General features: G+C 36.0%; 4 protein-coding genes across 6 annotated transcripts in view; 2 read left to right on the forward strand and 2 right to left on the reverse strand.

Annotated features, from left to right (window-relative positions):
• LOC104752752 (ADP-ribosylation factor GTPase-activating protein AGD2-like) lies at positions 487-7,081 on the reverse strand. Its single transcript, XM_010474964.2, has 19 exons — positions 6,861-7,081; positions 6,653-6,729; positions 6,246-6,346; positions 5,507-5,577; positions 5,137-5,199; positions 4,745-4,789; positions 4,308-4,373; positions 4,109-4,156; positions 3,918-4,013; positions 3,770-3,811; positions 3,465-3,677; positions 2,970-3,095; positions 2,576-2,785; positions 2,397-2,483; positions 2,046-2,306; positions 1,729-1,850; positions 1,485-1,575; positions 904-1,349; positions 487-802 (listed from the first exon to the last, which is right to left on the reverse strand). Exons 1-19 carry the CDS (start codon positions 6,906-6,908, stop codon positions 688-690), a joined length of 2,328 nt encoding a protein of 775 aa, XP_010473266.1. The 5' UTR covers positions 6,909-7,081; the 3' UTR covers positions 487-687.
• LOC104752753 lies at positions 13,613-14,614 on the forward strand. 2 transcript variants are annotated; one of them, XR_762013.2, is made up of 3 exons: positions 13,613-13,972; positions 14,084-14,398; positions 14,521-14,597. XR_762013.2 is itself a non-coding variant. In XM_010474965.2 (2 exons), exons 1-2 carry the CDS (start codon positions 13,770-13,772, stop codon positions 14,322-14,324), a joined length of 444 nt encoding a protein of 147 aa, XP_010473267.1. In that variant the 5' UTR covers positions 13,617-13,769; the 3' UTR covers positions 14,325-14,614. The 2 variants fall into 2 exon arrangements, 1 of the variants encoding a protein (XP_010473267.1); XM_010474965.2 differs by having other exon boundaries at positions 13,617-13,972; positions 14,084-14,614.
• On the forward strand, positions 15,911-16,495 carry LOC104754104 (agamous-like MADS-box protein AGL97). The gene has a single exon (XM_010476259.1). The coding sequence runs from the start codon at positions 15,911-15,913 to the stop codon at positions 16,493-16,495; it is 585 nt and encodes a 194-aa protein (XP_010474561.1).
• LOC104752754 (phosphatidylinositol 4-phosphate 5-kinase 8) overlaps positions 17,218-21,278 on the reverse strand; it is a 12,152-nt gene continuing 8,091 nt past the window's right edge. Inside the window, exons 4-11 of one of the 2 annotated variants that reach the window (XM_010474967.2) lie at positions 20,386-21,273; positions 19,992-20,159; positions 19,583-19,748; positions 19,212-19,322; positions 18,940-19,127; positions 18,139-18,299; positions 17,772-17,937; positions 17,218-17,660 (exon numbers count right to left, since the gene is read on the reverse strand). In XM_010474967.2, the coding sequence (XP_010473269.1) occupies positions 17,381-17,660; positions 17,772-17,937; positions 18,139-18,299; positions 18,940-19,127; positions 19,212-19,322; positions 19,583-19,748; positions 19,992-20,159; positions 20,386-21,273 (2,128 nt within the window). In that variant the 3' untranslated portion in view covers positions 17,218-17,380. The remainder of the gene's footprint in view (positions 17,661-17,771; positions 17,938-18,138; positions 18,300-18,939; positions 19,128-19,211; positions 19,323-19,582; positions 19,749-19,991; positions 20,160-20,385; positions 21,274-21,278) is intronic. The other variant, XM_010474966.2, reaches the window with a different exon arrangement.

Below are 21,278 nucleotides of genomic sequence, written 5' to 3' on the forward strand. Positions count from 1 at the left end.
TTGATGATTTGATTTATATTGATTTTGAAAGATTTGAGAACATTTCTTTAGCTAAAATACAAAAATTCAAATATCATGACTTTAAGTACGATTTGAAAGTATGATTTAAACGTATTTACAATAAATTATATCAAATTCCCTAAAATCATCAAAATTAAATAAAAACTCATTAAAATCCAAATTATATACTCCCTCTTATAAGATCTTTTAAGTTTTTTTTTTGTTTTTGTTCAATTTTATAAGATTTTCTCAAGTTTTTATGCACTTTTTATATTAATTAAATAATTTTTGAATATTTAAATTCTGTTCTCTTTTTTATTATTATTATTGGTTGAATTTTGTTAACTAATAACATATTTATTGTTTTATAATTTTTTTGTGCTTTTAGCCAAGAAAAACCTCAATGAGACAGAGGAAGTAAAATACTACATTCAATACACTCTCTTAGTATAAGCTAGCTTTTAGCAACCAAAAAGAGCTTAGCAATTCGTTGAATTTGATAGCTTTAAAGTGTAAACTTAGTCAAGGTTCTTTACTTACGGTAACTTAATATTATAGCATCAATGGGCTACTCACGACCAAATACTACAACAGTTACAGTAACATGACCGACCGAAGAGCATCCGTCTCATAATCTTTGTTTTGCAATCAATCAGCTTTCTTGTTTGAACAAAAGTACTTAGTATGTTACTGACATTCTGCTAATAGAAGGAATAGCTCTTCATCGGTTATGGCTCCCATCTCCATTGCTCTTTCCAACACGCTTAATCCTCCACCATCCTCTATTGATGGACGAGCACCTCTGTCAAATTAAAAGAAGAGAGACAAGTATTACTAAAGTAAAAATGTTCCTAATGAGGTGAGAAAACAGGTATTTGGGATCACTATTAGTTAATGTGTTACCTTCTCAGTAAAACCTTTGCAAATGTGTTGTTCCCTGATGCGATGCAATGGTGTAACGGAGTTCTTCCGTGATAATCTCTCATGTTTATGTCAGCCCCGAACTGCAACAACAGTTCAAGCAAGATCGGGTCACCGCTTTGACATGCCACATGCAACAACGAGCAGCCTTGAAGACAGTTTCTTGCTTCGTTCGAATCCTTGATTCTCTGACACGCATTTGGATCGTGCCTCTTCTTTACTTCATCTGGTGCATCAACATGGTGGTGGTGATATGCATCAAGGTCAGTAATATCATCGAACTTGGTATTGATGATATTCGCATCTGCTGTTACAATGAGTCGGTAGATGTCTCTTATGTTCTTGCTTTGAACCGCTTCCCATATTCTACTTGAGGCAGTTGAGTTTGCTTCCTTTTCTTCTTTGACAACCATCGCTTTCTCCAGGTACTAGTTACGCATAAACATGATCAGGTTTAGTATAATAAGCCTTTTCTATTTACAAGCATATGCTTATTTGGATGATGCACCAAGTAATTGAATCTGAGGTTCATGTATGTGGAAGCTTTGAGCTAAATCTCATACCTTTCTGTGAATGTATTTCTCCTTCATACTAAAAGAATCTTCAACAGATGGTTTCGGAAACGATGCAAGTGTATCTGTTGATCCCTTTTCACTGAAAATATTTCAACAGAAGATAGGAAAGTAAAAAAGTTTAGTAATCCCATTTTTTGACACGCTTGTAAAAGAGGGACAGATGATTTTGATTCAAGAAATGTCTTCTTGACTTCAAATTCACAAACAATCTAGTTTCCTTGAGATTTCTTACCTGTCACCGTCAAGGTGAAGTAGCTCCTCCCATACCGAATTACAGTATGCATTGCCTAACTTCCGAAATAAGTCCAAGATTGCAGGTTCCCATACTTTCACATCCAATGTGAGCGATCTCACCTGCATACATTCTTTGACATTAGCTTAAACATATAAGCACCCGGGGGAAAAAGCTGATGACTCATATACAAATGTTTACTTCAGCAAAATATATCAACACTTCAGATTTATCAAATTGAGCACTAAACTAGCTTATACGATCTCAAAGACAATGGAAAGAGGCGACATAACATCGTACCAAAAAAAGCAAGTTACCTTGGATATATGAACGCCAAGATTCCTGTGAACACCAGAACACTCAATGCACATCAAAACTCCAAGATTCAATGATGCCCAATCGGGGTCAGGCGCATTGCATTCTGCACATTTGTTATTTCCAGGGATTCCTCTGAGTATTGTAAAGACGTCATCCCCCATATTTAGTCTTTGATCATAATGTTGTTTTTGATCCAGGGTGAGTTCATCATTAGCAGGACCAGAACTAGTATAGTTTTTATCCAAGTATCTTCCTGGTGACTGCCGAAGATAATAGAATATATGTATTAGCACGAACTCTTATTTTAAATTTAAAATTAAAAGAGAGTCTGAAACTCATATTGTGTAAACCTGTTGCAGAAAATGAGAATTCAGACGTGTTGCTATAGCTGCTGTGATCTTATCGACCCACTCCATCCTATCAGCTCCATTTTCAGCCTGATACCATAGATAAATAAGTTGTGTTAGCCTCCTGAAGCTGTATATGTTGCGTGCCGTCACGTATGTATATATCTTAATACATTCAGTACCTGTAATGTGTAAGTCTTTTGAGGAGAAATAATTCTAAAACAGAGTCGAAGATCTGTGTCCTCTGCGTCTAATTTTATCAGTGATGTGCGGAGATCGATCATATTGCAATCTAAGCTTCCTTGTGAAGCTGATCGATTGTGTCTAGAACGAAATCTCCCAAAGACACCGCTGTTATGCTCACCCAAACCACTGTAGTAATGCTGAGATCCCTATAAACAGAAAAGGATGATTAGAATGATAAAAAATGAGAAAGTGAAACTTAAAATGGAGAAAACACAGGTGAGAAAGAATTGTTTAACAGACACAAATATAATAAACATGGCCAAATCATGAGAAAGAACTTAAAGATCTCTCTCATGGAAACGAGGCAGTAAAAAACAGTTTGGCACATACCGCTGATTTATTACCGGTATTTCTGTAATAGTATAGAGATCCATGATTGTCAAGTACAAAGAACCTTCTTTTCCAATCAGCTCTCAAACTCGCTGATCGCTTTAAGAGATACCCCTGCTTAATTACCTGCATTAGTATAGAAGAGAAAACACAACACATTAGCTTGTATGAAAATTGAAGCAGTAATGAGCATATATCATCACCAATTTAGTCATCATATATCTCAATGTCTACGACTCTACATAGTTGCATTGCAGTATTAAATCTTATAAGTTCTAACAAAATGCCCAACTCAGAAACTGACACTATTGCTTTAACTTTATAAGTATCCGTATCAGAGCTGGATTCATTGTGTCAGTTAGAAAACAGCAGTAGAGCAAGCAAGATCCTGTCAATCAAGACTTAACAAACTTCTTTACCAGAGAACAATTGGAAAAATTAGTGAAAACTATAGCTTGCACTTGACTACTACATGAGGGAGTTGGAGACCCTTACTTCCTTGTCCGCTGTTGAAATTGAATTTGCTTCTACGTTTTTACGCGGGATAGCTCTATAAACATGGTTTCCATCAACGCCGGAGGGATCTGCTTTAGCAGAGGCCTGTTGGCTGTCCAGTTCAGATTGAGTCCTGAATTCTTGAATGCGTCTCGCAAATCGATCTTGTTCAATCTTAGACTGTTCTTTCGATTGTTGTGCATATGTCAATACCTGTAAGAAAAAATATAGCAAGTAGCTCTTTAATGATCAAATACTTTCTCTTTATTATCACTATTGGAAGCAAGTTGACATAAAGGTTGTACCTGATGGATATAAGGCTCCAATTGACTCAAGAGATCATACCCCTGGAGCACAAAGAGACCACATAAGGAATACATCGTGACACAGATGTTGCCCTTACTTGGTCACACTTGGTGACATCTCTAAATGCAAAAATAAGAAGAAACCTACAAGCTTAAAATATCTCAAATGGGAATCCATAATTGCACTTATAGATTCCAAGAACTCGTACTTCTTTTTCGCTTCAATGGTCATCAATGAGTTTACCTGCACTCCTTAAACAAAAGAGAACACCATTAAGACGCAGAAAGGAAAAAATACAATAGTGGTAGTAGTGGCTTCTGTTCTTAGACTTAGCATACTAGATTGAATCGGCTTTTCTCAAATGCCGACTTCGAGTTCTCCAGATCCTGTAGATATGATACTACAAGTTCATTAGAATTCCAAATATATAATATATGGTTATGTACGCATGCATAAATACAGATAAAAACATGTACACACATCACAATGTGAAATGGTTCCTAAATATTATATATATATGGATTACAGTGCCGATACCTCTTCCAACTCCGCAACAATGTCTCCTCTGGTATTCTTCTTTAGCGACACAAACTTTTCACGTGCCTTCAAATGAATAAGAAATTTCATTTCATAACTTTAGATTAAAAATACCATGCACAACATTGTATCTTTCATAGATTAAGCATCAACTACGATGCTTGTCAGTCTCCATGTTTGAAAACTCTTTTTGTACTATGCAGAAGATGAAAAGAAAACTTGCACCATTTTTTCTGCAAACTTATTTCACAGAAACAAATAAACTTCCATCTAGTCTCTTCTTTAATAACCAGGCACCAGCCATTTCGATATTAGTGAACTAACAAAACAAACTAAGTACTAATTATAGTGGCACCAATAACATATTTTATCAAGAGATAAGATAAGGCATACCTCTCCATGCACAATAAGTAAAGCACTAGACTTTTATCAATTACCTGATCATAAGAATGGACAGATTTATCGAAACGACGTCGAGACTCCTGAAAAGGTAGAAAATAGTAAAGTAAATAATTGGCAAACTATAGCTTGAGTTTTTGATAACAGATATCATAGATCAATAGAGGGAGGAATATAACTTCTAAAATGATTCATTCACATCAAGAAAAGGAAAAGAAGAAAACACCAGACATTATTAAAAGTGTACCTAACTAGTGGCAAGGGGTTTAATTTTGATACAACTTGTTAACAGATGGATTCAGAAGATCAACAACCTAATCTTTTATTTATTGATTAATTTCGCGTCTATAATACTTGACAATCACATTTTACATGTCACAGTACATAAAAAGTAGAAAACAATCAAAATTTGAGGCACAAAAAAGGTTACCTTTGCTTCTTGTATATCAACAGTCATAAAGTCTGTCAGCCTCTCAAGTAATACATGCTCCACCTACAAAACACACAACATTTCTACAAATGATGCAGAACAGGGCAACAGCTTTGAAGCGATTAACTAATTTGGAGTTTTAAACTCACTACATTTTATCAATATGTTCATTTAGATTTTACATCTCTCCTCTTTCTTGATACATGTATTTTAGACTCTAAATTAAGTCATTTGAATGTATGAATACACAAGACTATTGTTCCCTACAAAATTTTTAGCGACCAAACAAATATATACAGCTTCCAATAATGAGAGATCATTCGGTTCTGACTGATATGTATGTGTATTTACAAGATGCGATGAGAGTTACCTGTGAGCGAAGAAACTCCTTATAAGAGGAGATCTCCCGAAGTGTATTTATAAATTTAGATATTACTGGGCCTGTGTTCCATCCAAAAGTATAACAAACGAAACAGAATCAGAAACAAGAACTTCAAGATTTTCTTGGATCTTCCATGTTTGGCCAACCATATCATAAGAAAAAACTGTAAAAAAACTAGAACTCATGGACTTAGAGTTCGTACATGAATATCCAGAAAAATATATTAATCAAAGGGACAAGGGGAACATGGTATTGAAATAATGAGTCAAGGCAAGAAGAGAGATCTTATTTTCAATTCATACCTTTGCTGCAATTAAGCTTTGAGCATTTGAGTTATGAAACTCTATAAAAGCTATGCTTCTTAATCATCATCCAACATTTCTAACATACCTAAGTGGGGTTTGTCCAATATCCTTCCCACTGCTACTGTCTATATCAAGTATAACCCAGACAACAAAGTCTACTTAGCTAAAAACCACGTGTCAACAGCATATTAATGGATGAGAAGCCCGAAAAGAGAAACCTCAAAACCACCACTAGGCACTAGTAGCATAGATCAGTCCTTTATAAATGGTAAGCTAAAGGAATGCATCATAGTTTTTTATATCAACCAAACAGCCCACAATCTCCTCGGCAGAGAATGTATCATAGCTCATAGTACCTACTACCTACACTAGGTAATCAACCTAACACGAGGGACCAAATCAATTGAAAGTGAAACCACAACCTCCAATTGAAACACTGACAGGATCATCATGTCCAGCACCAAACTCTTCCAGAGAATCTGCAAAGGCACTGACTCCAGTAGATGCCTCTCCCAACGCTCCCCTATGACAAAAAAGAAAAAAAATGCAATTTTTTATCAAGTTCCAATACTCTTCCTAGGCAAATAAGATTAGTCAGCCAAAGTGGAATTGTAACAAAACAAAAAGTACACATAACACCTATATCTTCCAGAAAATGGTACGAAAGTGTAAAAAAGATTAACCCTTAAATGGTCAAACAGTTCAAAGAGATAGACTAAATAAAAAGACATAGCTTTTATATAGCAGAGAAAGATGATAAAGACATTACGACAAAAACGGAAGCAACCAAAAAAAAAAAAAGAAAGAGGTAGGTAGAGTTAAATCTTACATGAACTTCTTAACACCTTTGTACAACTTCTGACAACGATCTTTAAGCTCATCAGTTGTCCCTTCCAAGGAGTAAACCTAATAATCCATATTATATAACCACCAGAGAACAGAACACACACACACAACAAAAAGAGGATCAAATCTCAAAACTTTATTGCAAAATAAAAACTAGAATACATCCCCTAAATGGGACAACAAAAAAGAACCTGTTTTTGAAACATTGGGGAATCCTCAAGATTGATAAAACCCGCCATTGTAAAGACAAAGACACGAAGAAAGCTTCAGATCAAAGTGTAAGAATCGAGTCAACAAGACAATACAAGTGGACCCTTGATTGCTATCTTCTTCGATTCGAATTGGATCGAGACTCTAGAGAGATTCATAGGCGTTTCCCCAGCTGTGTTTATTGATAGTTTTTGATTTTGCTGCTTTGGGAAGAGACAGAAAAATCTGTTTATTTTTAATTTACAAATAGACCCCTCGTTTTTCCCATTCATTATAGAAACTGGAGAAAATAATATCAGATGACAAAATCATCCTCATGTATATTGCAAAACCAATTATGTCTTTGATCACAAGCTATCTTTTTCCAATTATCGGTTAACTGATCACAAGCTTAGTTATCTCTGTCAGATCCAACTGATCACAAGCTCTCTTTTTCCAATTATCATAGAAACCTAATGCATATTTCAATCTATTATTCTTAGTCGTCTAGAAGTTTTATTCATTCTTTTGCCAGGAAAAAAATTAGCTGACATAAATCTATTCACGAAGGAGGAGAGCTTAGGTGATAGACATTATTAGTTGGGATTGCCTATAATTATTCCCAACTTCAGTAGTAAAGTATATATATGGTTGCACCAAAAGAAACATTAACTACAAAACTCTATATATTGTTAATTTTATGTTGGCCTTGACATTAATTCATCAGTAAAGATAAACAAGAAGACGTTTGCGCTGTATTCATTACATGTACGTTCTTAATAATCAGGATTTGCGCCATGATGGTTAGCTTTTCAAGTTCAATCTTTAGACAATCCCCAACTGGATCACAGTCTTTATCTTTCTCCAATCTTGTAGAACCTTTATAGATAATGAATTTAATAAATAAATATATAAAACAAGAAGGCAACAATGGAAATCGAACTTGTAAAAAGTACTTCTTCTTTGTAATTAACTAGCTTCTGCGGAAGTTTCTCAAGCAATAGTGATCAAACTGGGAATATAGACAGAGGACTCAAACCTACAGTTCACTCCATCTATCTTAATCTTTTTGCACATATCTCCTCCCCTAACAATATAGACCCAAGCTTTTTTAGGTTTCTTGCCATGACAACACAGAACGAAGCTCTTTCCATAGATATTATTATCCACAAAGTAACTTATAGACTTGTGATAATCAAGTACCAAGGGGAAGTCATGTATTGAGACAATCATGAACTTAATCCACACCACATCGCCTCCATCGTGGGCATTACCAATTTTCTTCTCTGTCACCCAAATCTTGATCTTTCTTGTACATATGCGCTGTTGTAACAGTGAAAACCGATCTCCCTTGTAAACCGATAGGACACGGATACGGGAAGAAGCTTTTCTCCCCTCGCACGGTAGTTTACAAAAGATCTTTATCATCACATCCGAAAAATCAAGCATTTCAATGAAATACTCGCCAGTTTCGGGCTCCTTATAACCTGTCCAGTACAAATTTCCATTCAGGTAAACCCTAGACGAGTCGCGTGAGTATAACTCTTCGCGAGAAGTGGGACGATGAGTGACCTTCCACGTATTGGTTGCAAATTCCAAGACTGCAACTCTATAGGTCGAAGTAGTACTGCACTGTCCAATAATCTTGTAACTCTTTTCGGGGTTTCTACCATCGTAACCCATATCTCTGCCACATATCTCATCATCCTTGGCAATCCTTTTAGTGTGTCTCAGCAACGGGTTCCAAATAATCATGCGTTCTCTTGTAGTGTCTTCCATGAAGAAGTAACCATCGCATATCCCATTGACATAATAATGGGGAACGCCTAAATCAAAGCATAAATCAGTCACTGTTATAGTTGGATCGTCGTTGAGATCGACGCTTACCGAAGAGATATGAGAATGTGTCTTTATCTTGAATTCTGCGCGAGCGCATGCAAAGTTTTTGTTGACGAATATCTTACTGTTGAAAAGAGTGTTCCATTCTGTGCAAACGTATCTGAAGCGAACAAGAGATAGAGGTGGAATTCGAATGAGTATCTCTTATTCCAGATCTAATGGAAGCTTTCTAGGCATCATCATTAGGGTTTTCTGTGTAAAGGAAGCAGGGGAAGAAAAGTATATGTGTATGGGAGTAAAATACTAGGGTTACGATACGACTCTCTCTATATATTTTACTTATTATACAAATCATCTATAAATATGTATATATATATATATATTAATTAGTAATATTAAACCGACGTTTAGAGTTTTTTTTTTTAGTTTTTAATATGTATATATATATATATATATTAATTAGTAATATTAATCCATTTCTTTGAAATTAGGATTTTCTGATATTAGCAAAATTAGACTTGTTTGCTCTTAGCGAAATTATGGTTATTTGAATGAATAAGCAAGGTCTGTCTTTTTTATTAGGCATGATTGAATCGGTTTTATTCATCCATTATTGACTGTTTTCTATATGTTTCAGTTTTTTGAATTATTTTTTTTTTTGTGTTTGTGTTTCAGTTTTTTAAATTAGTTTGTTTGTGTTTGCGTTTCAGTTTCTTGAATTAGTTTGTTTGTGTTTCAGTTTGTTGAATCAGCTTGTGTTTATATAATCAATGTTTGTGTTCCCTTCTGTTTATGATCAATGATTTGTGTTCTATTAAATTTGAATCAGTTCTTTTAAAACTTGACTTGTTTTGTTTTCTCTTCTGTTTATGATCAATGTTTTGTGTTCTCTGTTTATTTGCTTGAATCCGTAAGTTGATTTTATCTCTGTTTTATTGCTAATTTGATTCTTATCTCTGTTTTTGCTGAGGTTAATGGACTGAACACAATATTAGAGCAATGCCGATGGCGTTTTCCACAACTTTTCAAGGAAACAACTGGAAGAAAATAGGTAAGTCTAATTGTGTTATGATATGTATTCTTTAGATAGTATGTTGAAAGTAATGTGTGAGTTTATTTGATTCACCTTTTCAGTTGAATGATTTAAGGATCAGACTGATGTCAAGTTTCTTTCTCACTGATGGCAAAAGGTCTTGAACCCGGAGCTTGTGAAAGGACCATGGTCAAAAGAGGTCTCTTGCTCACAAGCTGCTTTGATCTATCAATGTTTGTAACTTCCGCAATGGACCACTGGCTCACAAGCTGCTTCTCGACCAAAAACATGGTAACAACCTCCCTCATCTCTATATCTTTGGTTTGTTGGCATTGACAAGAAAATCTAGAAGACAAATTTTTTACTTGATTGTGTTACAAGTTTTGAGTTTCCAAAAATTTAAATTTTTACAACTTCAAAATTCTACCATTGGACTACCAAAACTTTCTAAAATCTGATTTGTATCTAAACCTTTGTTTTGGATTATTTTTTATTGTTAATTACATATTTTTATAACCTAATGGTTCTAACTAGACCTGGGAATTTGAACCGAACCGATTTGTCCGAACCGAACCGAACCGAGATTTGGGCAAATCGGTTCAGTTTAAATTAATTGATATAACCGATCGGAATGATTTCAATTTTGACTCGGTTAACCAAAATTTTTGGTTAGGTTCACTAGAACCGAACGGTTAACCAAATAAATGAAAACCCTAATCTAATATATTATCTAGCCGTGATTGTTCTCTTCTCCTTCCTAGTTTTATCTATTATTCTTCTTCCTTTTCATCAAACAATCAGTTCTTTTTCTTATTCTTTTCTTCTCCTTCTATTTCATTCCTTACCATTATATCTTCTCATTCCTCTTCGATCTATCATCATCTTCTTCTAATCTTCTTCAATCCATCACCCTTATCTTCTCCTACTTTGATTCATCACCATAATCGTCTTTTTCTTTTTTTCGATTCATCCTCTTTCATAATCATCATCATCATCTTCGCCTTCTAGATCAGTACCAGGAACTCCACCTTTCAAACGTCGGTGTGGATCCATCAGAAAAAAAAAAGTTTTTTTTTTAACGAGCCAATTGTAAATCGAGAAAACCGAATAACCGAACCGAAATAACCGATTCCGAATCGAACCGAACCGAAATCATAGTCGATTCGATCCGAAACAGTTTTCAATTTCAAAAATAACCGAAAAACCGAGTAACCGAAACCGAACTACCCGATGAAACCGAAGTGGCAGGCCTAGTTCTAACCGATGGAGATGTTTCAAATTCAGCATGAAACAGAGACATGAGTCGAAGGATGCCTTTTAAACCAAACATGTACGCCACGCCATCTAGAACACAAAACCGAGGCCAGAGAACTGATCCTCGTGTCGGATTGACATCGTACAATAGAGGTACGTATATCATTAAAATAAAATAAAAGTGATGTTGACTGGATATATATACAGTTTGAATCTGTATAATAATGAATTTAGACGTAAAATTCATATAAAATAAATAAACACAACAATGGAAATTAAACTAGTAAAACGTCTTCCCTTGTTCACTATGTCTATCAAGAAATGGTGATCAAACTGGGAACATAGAAATGGTGACCACTTTTTTCCCCCTCACACGGTAGTTTACAAAAGATTTTTTTTATCTCTTTAGAAAAATCGAGCATTTGGACGAAATACTCGCCAGTTTCAGGATACTTATGACCTATCCAGTATAAATTTCCATTCAGGGAGACCCTAGACGAAGAGTACTCTGAGCTTAACTTTTCGCTAAAAGGGGTACGATGAGTAACATTCCAGTACTCATTCATCAATGAGTCATTGGTTCCAAATTCCAAGACTGCAACTCTACGGTCCAAATTAGTACTGCACTCTCCAATAATCTTGTAACTCTTTTTGGGCTCTCTACCAATGTAACCCATATCTCTGCCACATATCCCATCATCCTTGGCAATCCTTTTAGCCTGTCCAACCAACGGATTCCAAACCAGGCCTCCTTCTTTATCTGAATACATGAAGACGTGACCATCGCAGATCCCATATACATGATAACGGCCATGGCGTAAATTAATGCATAAATCAGTCACTTTAATAGTTGGATTGTCGTCGTTGAGATCGACGCTAATCAAGTAAATATCGGAATGTGTATGTAACATGATTTCTGGGCGACCGCAAGCAAAGTTTTTGTTGGCGAATCTCTTACTGTTGAAAAGAGCCTTCCATTCTCTGCAAACGGATCTGAAGCGAACAAGAGATATAGGTGGAAGTTGAACGAGTATCTCTTCTTCCAGAACTAATGGAAGCTTTCTCGGCACCACTAGGGTTTTCTTTTTCTTGGTACGAACCATAGGGTTTTTCTTTGTAAAAGGAGATGAAAAATAAATATATATAGAGTAAAAATTATTGCATTCGATTAATAGGATATACTTATAAATCATATATATATATATATATATACATATATAATATCAAACCGACGTATAGGGTCCGTCGACGTCATCAGCGTGTTAAGAAAAACACTTCAACGGTTTAGATTAAAAACAATCGCATCCTACGGTTAAGATTACCCATTCCTTCTCTTAAACCGTAATGCTGTTGTTGGCTATCGATCGGAGGTTGCAATGTCGTAGGCTATTGGTGTTGTCTAACTCTTTTCGTTTGTCTTTGCTCTCGTATGCTCTCTAATTTCTGTCTTAAAGATTATTTCATCTTCATAGTTGCAATTGTTTAATAACGGTTTAATTTTTGACATGTGCACGCACACAGCCCCCAAATAAATGGATCGAACTCATGAGTTTTTTTTATTTTTGGGTGTGAGCAAGCACAAGCTTTAGAGGGCAATTAACTAAATTTTAGTATGAGACACTAGTCTAACTAATAATTAAAATAGAGGGCAATTAACTAAATCTTAGACTATATATTGAAGAAAATAACAAAAAAAACTTAAGTGGGGCACATGCCACACGGCCCACACCCAAGCTCTACCTGCGTGCCAGACTCCAGAGACCACTAGACTGCACGGTCTTGCTCTTGTTCTCTCTAGCTCACTTTATTGACTCTAGCTAGTCTCATCTTATATTCAAAGTCGCTTATATATTTTCCTCACGTATTTTTTCCAAAACCAATGAGATTAATTTTTTCAATAACAATAGGTTTTGATATTCAAATCACTAGTTCAATCATTTTAGAATTCATTAAAAAAACAAATCATGTTTAAATAATATATGATTTGTTATTTTAACACAAATAACTTAAAATATTTGATTGGATACCCCCCAAATTTCAACAAGTACTAAATAAATGACTATAAATATTGTAAAATAAATGGTGTGTTATACTTTTAGTACGTTTTCGAAACTTATTTAGCAATGTAGTACGTTCACTATTTGTAATTGAAAAAGTAGGGTGTGTGAGAGAGAAAATAATAGAAATAGAAATGAGAGTGTGGTATAGGCTTGTGTGTTAGGGAATGGCAAAAAAAGAAAATTGAACAGTTGCAAACAGTGGTCCATGTACTACTTTGCCAATTATAAGTAGTAAACGTATTAGTTTTCAAATTAAGTTTTAAAAATGTATGTTTTTTTCCTATTATCTCTAAAATAAAAAGCCTAAGGAAACTTATTATCTTGTTGGCTAAAGCGGTAGTGTTGGCTTATCTTGTTTTAAAAATATGAATTGCTAAACAAAAAAACAAAAAAAAGAATAATATAGAGTGACTTGATCATATATTTTTTATTTTGGATTAAATAGTGACTTAATACTTTAGGTTGGCTGCCTAAAGTAACGGATCTTCACTATACTAATGGTAATGGGTAGCTTACCACCTTTACATTTTTTTTTACCACTCACCAATCATTTCAACTTTTGACAATTCGTCAAATATCCCCAACGGTAAAACTTTACTCTCTGTCTCTCTCTCTCTCTTTGCCTTACATTATAATTGTCATCCCACTTGTTGCAATAAATATTCCACAAATAACAAGAATCATTCGATTCTCTCCCTTTCATCTTCTTCAATTCACCAAAAAACATGGAAGCTCTAATTCACCACTTCACTCTCCTCTCCGACCAAGCCCTTGTCGACAAAACATTCGACCCTTCAAGAATTGAAGACCTCATGCGTCTCTTCGAAGTCGATTCCTACAAAGCTTGGGCAGCTCTCGAATCCGAACAGCAACAAGAACTCGAACAAGCTGAAGAATCTCTCCTTCAAGCCGAACTCGAACTCGATCGGTAATAATTTTCTCCCCTTTATCTAATTTCAATATTCATAGATCTGGAGAGAGAGAGAGAGAGAGAGAGATCTGATTTTTTTTTTTTTCATGGTTTTTTTGTTTTGGGTAGGGATATGGAGTGGGGGATGGAAGAGTATCGGAGAACGTTGGAGGAGATGGAGAGGATGGAAGCGGCTGAGCTCAAAGAGCTTGAGGAGAAAGCAGAGACTGCTAGGAGAACTGGGAACTTAATGGAGAAAGCGGCTACCATAGCCGCGAAACGGCATATTGCGGCGGCGATGGGATCAGCGGCCGCGTCGATGAGATCGGCTTGGAAGACTGCAGCTGGGAATAAGGTTCATCCATCTTGATGATGGTAGTGAGGAATATCAGATAAGATGACGCCATATCACATGAAAGCATTGGTTCCATCCCATGTTATTAGGTGGAGAAGAACGTTTTAAATAAATAAACTATTTCCTTTGATAAACATATCTTTAAGGTTATTTTTAATTTGCTGAAGATAGTTTATGTCCTTGTAATTTGTAATCATTTATGTGATTATAGGAAGTCCTGAAGAAATGTGCCGTAGGGGTGAGCAAAATCAGCGCAACTCAGCTTACCTCATCACATATATTCAGATATTTTATGATCCAGCTTATTTATCATATGAATTTCATATAAATTTGGATTCAGATAGAATATAATAATAATAATCTAAAATTTAAAATGTAAAACATTTAAAGAAAGGATAATATGATAGAATGACCATGAATATTAGTAAAAATTTTGATGTATGGATAGCCAAAAATAAATCAAAGGTAGCGTGGGTTGATGTATGCTTACCGAAAGATGAAGATGGGCTGGGCTTATGTCTTTAAAGAAAGGTAAACAAGGTTACCTGCTTAAAACTTCTCTTGGTCGATAAGTGAAAAATCGTCTCTAGGATCTCTTGGATGTGGAAAAAGCTTCTCAAATACAGAGATTTAGCTTCAGGTTTTGTCAAGCATGAGGTACAAAAGGGTATAATAGTTTCTTTTTGGTTTGACGTTTGGTCACCACTTGGGCAACTGTTTGAGATCATTATTAGGCATAGAGGCTGCAGTGATATGGTTATAAATCTTCACGCCACAGGGGCTCTCGCTGTGGAGACGCATCGATGCCACACGGCACAAATAATCTCAATCCAATCGAGACTGGTTGATCAAGCATGCTTCACCTAAAAACTCTTTTTTGGTTATGCTCAGTTGGAATGTTAGTATCGACTCTTCTTGTGTCCTCTGTCATGAACCAGTTGAAAATAGCATTCACTTTGTTCTTTACTTGTATAGAACAGGATAAAAAAAATTCATTTTCTTTTTGATTTTTGAATGGTTGGGCATGTGCTTACGAAAAGATCACACATTAACACCAATTGATCAAGTTTTAACAAAAATGGAATGGACCGGGAATTAAAAAAATTATTAGGATTTTGGTTAAGTAACCCTTTAAACCGAAGTTACCAAAAGAAAACACGATAAAGAAAGAAGATATTCTGTTTGTTGGTGCGCAAGAAAACAGTCTAGGGTTTAAGGGTTTCGGTGGGAGAATGTGAGACATCTCGCACGGCAGTAGACAGAGGAAGCTAAGATTTTTGTTTAAAAATTTTTTTCCCAGGGAAAGTAAATAAATTAGTTCACTAAGAACCCAAAAAAAAAAAGGGAAAAAAACAAATAGAATAGAGTTTTCTTTGTGTACAAAAAAAGGTAATATTCGGAATCATCCGATTATGGAAAATTTGAATAAGGGAATCAATAAGATCCATAATGGGAACACACAGAAAAAGGTAAAAAAGGAATATGAGAAGAGAGAGAGAGAGTTATTAGTATAAATATAAAGAGAGGAAGCTAGCTTGCAAACAAATCTCTGTGATCTTTGTCTGTGTAATTCGCTTTCTTTCTTGTAATATTGTTTCAATATGGGAGGCAAAAAGCATAAGATTGACATTGTTGAAATCCAAAACAAATCCGCAAAAACGGTTGCTTTCACCAAACGCAGGAACGGTCTCTTCCGTAAAGCTTCGGAGCTCTGTCTCCTCTCTCCCGACTCTCAAATCGCAATCTTGGCTACTCCTCTCTCTTCCAACTCTCACGCTTCTTTCTACTCGTTCGGTCACTCCTCTGTCGATCAAGTTGTCTCCTCTGTGCTCCAAGACCAGCATCCACTTTCAGCAAACCAATTAGAGAACAGGTCAGGGTTACGGTTTAATTGGTGGGAAGACCAAGGTTTTGACATGTCGGAGAACGTGGACGAGTTGAGAGAGGCGGTCGATGCGGTTTCTAGGATGTTGAACAATGCGAGAGTCCGGTTAGATGATGCCGTGAAGAGCAATCAAAGAGATGGACGTTTAATGATTTGTAACGAAGAGACGAAGACAACGAATCAAAATCACATATTGGAAGGGGAGTCTTCTGGCTCTGCAAGTACTTTGTTGGTGAACGAGGAAGATAATCTACACTTCGATGATTTTTTTACTGATTTCAACATTGATCCTTTGATGTAACATGTCCGGCTTAGCTTAATATATAACGTAGCTATAGCGGTGCATTATTTTTAATATATATTTTTGGTTCTTTGATTGGGGAGTCATGCTACCAAATACAATTGACGAACGAACGATTATGCATGTTTACAATAAAATAAAATAAAAACACACAAATCGTCTTGGAAGTTTTTTTCCTGCCTTGTTCAATCCATCCCTAATGGTACTGATTTATATCTGCTTAACCAGTAAGTTAGATTAGAAACTTGTAAAGGTAACCTGAAAAAAAGAGGATCAATAGTATATCAATACTTCTTATAATTACATATTAGTCCATTATCACGTCGTAGCCACTCTAAAGCACGAAGTCTTTCTTGGCATGCCAGAAACCATCTCCGGTTTTGAGGATGCATAAGTATATTTTGCCTCAATAGTCTCTAGTACACATTTTTTTTTTTGTTGTTTTTGATTCAGCCAGGGTTCTAAAAGATATTGTGTATGTATGCTTTACTGTTTTTTGCAGTCTCTAGTAATACAAATTAGTAAAGCAGAATATCTGCCGTTTCTGAAATGCTTTTTACAGCAGACCCGGAAACTCAAAACGAAAATGGAACTGGCCTATTCTATATTTTTTTTGTACATTCAATCTTATTTCAAAAATGGTGATTAGTACATATCTATCGTCAACCCACCTTAGCAGTAGCTAAATGGTGAGGCACAGTGAGAGAGTGAACTCATGACAATAATACACGAAAACTGATTTAAAGTATAAGATCCTAAATGTTCGTGTACATATAAATAAGAACGTTACGAGCCAGATCCCTCTTGAGTATTTTATGGCTTATGAACAGAAAAGAATAATATCGACCGAGTCAAATCATGAACCATCATCATCTGTTTATCTCTCTATGCTTTTTCTGGGAATACCTTAAGGAGGAAATCGATGAATCGCTTAGAGTAGAGTGTAGGCTCGATGGCTGAAATTGTCATCGGATCATATTTCATAGATTTGCAAGTATGTTCCACTTTCTTCTTCATGTTGTACTCTTGGAGGATGTCAATGATGCCCATGTATACAACCACATCGTACACTTCAAATAGCTCGACTGTTCCCGGCTCCTCCTTGTCTTGACCGAGTTTGTGGTGGGCTTGAGCCGGCATGTTCACTCCTAACTGCACCCGGAGCCTGAATTTGATTCCAAAAGGTATGGTTGGTGACAATTTCGTAAACTGGAAATAAGGTTATTGGACTGTGATCTTGTGGACTGAACTTATGTTTTGGCAGGAAGTGACTAACCTTGCAGTTCCAGGTAGAATAAGATCAACTTCTTGCTCGCCAACAGAGAATGCTCGTAGTGTGCTACCTCTGATGTGAGGACCCGGGGCGGTATTAACGGAATTGGGCTCGTGAGTAACCATTAATAGTCCTTTTGGAGGATTGGAAGGTTCACGTGGCAAGCTGACTGATGAAACACAAAACAAAAAACAGTAAGAGACACAAACCCATGACATGTAGTCTAGTTTACAATGACTCCATGTGTGAGCACTAGAACTACTGTGTGTAGTAAGAAACTGATCACCTGATTTATCTAAGTGAGTGAATGACTATTTTCTCTAAACTAAAAAGATATATATATATATTCTCTTATAGAATTGAGGCCTACCGTCAACAGAAGCATCACTATCACTTTCTTGATCTGACATTTCATTGGGAGGATCCAGGATATCAGTACGTGGATCGGGAGCTCTAAAATGTAATCCCAAGAGAAGACTGTAATCAAGGATTTGAAGAGATTCCAAGAAGGAACAGTCTAAAATTATTTGCCTGCCATGTGGGAAACAACGAGGTTCCATAAACAATTAGAAAAACACAATTGTGAAAAATACAGCAATTTCTTGTCCTTAGGATTGCAATCAGGATAACATAAGAATGTAAAAATAATGAAAAATCCAAGTTAAAGCTAATGAAAAACAGGAGAAGTATCATACAAAAAAAATCACTAGCAGACTAGAATTGAAGCCATGAAAAGCAGAGCAAACATCTCATTTCCAATGGTATGCGTGGAGACAGCAGTGGCAGTAATACATTTTGTATAATTCTTTGAATCCTAGTTGGTTCACTAGGCTATCAGTCAGGTCTTGCAGAAATAGATTAGTAAGTTTAAACAACAATGAGAACTTGCTCCCCTAAAAAATATATACACAATTTCTATAGATGAGATTTCCCAAAAAAAAAAAAAAACTTGAATTTCCACATGACACATCCCTCACATATTCACCAGACAATAAGTGCTGGAAAATTGCGACGGGCAAGATGTTTTCAGAAACAGTAAGTGGTTGCAGTATGCAGACTTTAGAAAATAGATACAAATGGCACATAAAACCTAGAGGTCCGTAGCAAATGTATAACTAAAATATTATTCAACTGACGAAAGGGTTATTAAAAAACTGAGTAGAGAACTCACTTGAAGAGAGCTTCTCGCAGCAGCTTGTCCATATGAAGTTCATAAGCCAGATCAAGATCTTTCATGGTAGTTTTTTCTCCAATTTTATTCTTTTCTGTAAATCTCCCTTGAGTTGAGCCCTTTAGGTCATAGCGGCGATGAATCTTCAATTCTGTGCAAAACATATTCCCCATGACCACAAATCGTACCTGTCAGAGAATCACAAAGCTCATGCTAAAGAAAAATGAAATATAATGGAATTAATATATAGAAGAGATCAGACTACTTATCACCTTTTTACCCCACTTGAGTTTTATTCTGTGAACTCCAAAAAACTTCGTTATGAGCGTATTTTCATAGTCTCCTACATGTTCATAGTACCTAGGCAACATCCTGAGTAGAACCTATTAGAAAATAAGATGCCCTCAGTCATACATATATATAAGATTATTTGATATACTAATAAAAATACATACAAGGAAAGACAGGCTAGACTATTTGTAGGTAGGTCACATGCATCCTAAAAATATAGCAAAAGAAAAAGAAAAGGAGCACGAATCAGCTAACTTAACCAAAAATCAAGAAGTGTTTATAATATCCCCAAACCACAATTATGCTTACAACAAGCAAGAAAAGATGAAAGCTTGATTTAGTTCTATCAAACCTTCAACTCAGATCTTTTTAGTGTCTTTATCACAAATCTGTCGTCATGAGAAAGGTAGAAGATACTGCCACTTTTTCCAGCGGACGAAATTTCCCTCAAGCCATCATCGCCACAGATAGACATCATGTAGTCTGCAGCATCTAACTTGAACATTTCCCTCAAATTCCTATGCCATTGCAAACCATGCATAGTAAATAATTAAAGATCAGTAGTTCGCAGACCTAGCAGACACTTCAACATTTAAATCTTTAACAAAAGTATTTCACATTGGTGTTCAGTTTCCAAATACATAAACGTATTGATACAGACCTAGTATGCTATTATATATGTTCTGATAGAGGCCTAGTGTGCTATTATATTTGCTGATTAAAAGCTTTTTTGGAATAAGCGGAATAAAAAAAAAAATTACCTAAAAACCATAGGGCAATAGTCTTTCCAATCGAAATCAATGGACTTGTGCGGAGGTGTATATTGGGAACCGTTTCTAGGGAAGAACATCATGATTCTGGCTCTTTCACTAAAGTCAGAAGCACGAACTTCCCGCGGAGGCACTGGTGTAATTTTCCCAACAGTATACCTGTGAACTTGAAAAGATTTGTTGTGTAAGAGAAAAACTACTACAAGCATGGTCTGACTGTTTGTATTCTGGTCTGACTCATTAATCAAGTCAATAGTGTGCAGAAATAACTGTGGTTAGGCTACTGAGAAGATCATATGAGAAATGAAGAAAATGTTCAGAAGTGACTTCAATAAAGCTCTCTTGTCATTTTGATAACTAACATCTATTAAAATCGGTTGTTTACCTGATTCCAAGTTGGAGATTAAGCATTAGATAATGGTTCCACCTTCCCCCTAGAAAGCTCACACAAGCGCTAACTGTGACTTCTTTAGTAAGATTCAAAGGTCTAGCCCTGTGTGACATGTCAATAGAACTCATAATTCGTTCTTTGATCAAAACTCCTTGCATGTATTCTCTTTCAAAAACGATAGGGTTCTTATCCCGTCCCTCACTTTGAACAGAATCAACAGACCGTGCAGACTTGGATGAGGGCCCGTGATGCATAAAGTCTCGTGGAGGATAACTGGTACTCCAATAATCATCAGGATACCTTTCAGAAGTTCTCGTCAGTCCACTTGTTGTGGTGATCTCAGAAAGACTTCGTGACACAGCTTTCGAATTCCGTAAATCATCAATATTTATTGTTGAATTATGAGATAGGAGGAAGTTACCAGTGTCATCATAACCAAAATGCCGATGCCACTTTTTCAGAGACGGATGTTTACTTCCAGCAGGATAAAAGACTCCACTCCCATCTTTAAGGCCACGTGACCAGGTCCCAAAATAAAAACCGCCATCAGCATACTTGTAAACTCCAGAGCCATGTCTAAGACCAATCAACCAAAACCCATTAAAGAGATCACCATTAGCCCAGCTCATAATTCCTCTGCCAGACATTTTACCCTTTTTCCAGTTCCCAATGAACCTGTTTCCATTGTACCAAGAATAACTACCACTGCCATCTTGTAATCCTTCTCTCCATGAGCCATCATATACATCCGAGTTACAATACTCTTTCCTACCTAGACCGTGCCTTACATTCATTCTCCATGCTCCAGCATAGACAGATCCATCAGGAGAAGTCAATGTGCCAAAGCCATGAAGGTATCCCCCAGAGAAATCCCCTTCATATTTAGC

The sequence above is a fragment of the Camelina sativa genome, chromosome 16 (assembly GCF_000633955.1).
Source record: "Camelina sativa cultivar DH55 chromosome 16, Cs, whole genome shotgun sequence".
NCBI lineage: Eukaryota > Viridiplantae > Streptophyta > Magnoliopsida > Brassicales > Brassicaceae > Camelina > Camelina sativa.

Coding starts and splice junctions, on each gene's coding strand:
- LOC104752752 (XM_010474964.2), bottom strand. CDS start 6,908: ATGGCGGGTTTTATCAATCTTGAGGATTCCCCAATGTTTCAAAAACAG. Junction 2,786..2,969: donor ATACCGGTAATAAATCAGCG/GTATGTGCCAAA, acceptor TTCTGTTTATAG/GGATCTCAGCATTACTACAG. Junction 1,350..1,484: donor AGAAATACATTCACAGAAAG/GTATGAGATTTA, acceptor ATGCGTAACTAG/TACCTGGAGAAAGCGATGGT.
- LOC104752753 (XM_010474965.2), top strand. CDS start 13,770: ATGGAAGCTCTAATTCACCACTTCACTCTCCTCTCCGACCAAGCCCTT. Junction 13,973..14,083: donor GCCGAACTCGAACTCGATCG/GTAATAATTTTC, acceptor TGTTTTGGGTAG/GGATATGGAGTGGGGGATGG.
- LOC104754104 (XM_010476259.1), top strand. CDS start 15,911: ATGGGAGGCAAAAAGCATAAGATTGACATTGTTGAAATCCAAAACAAA.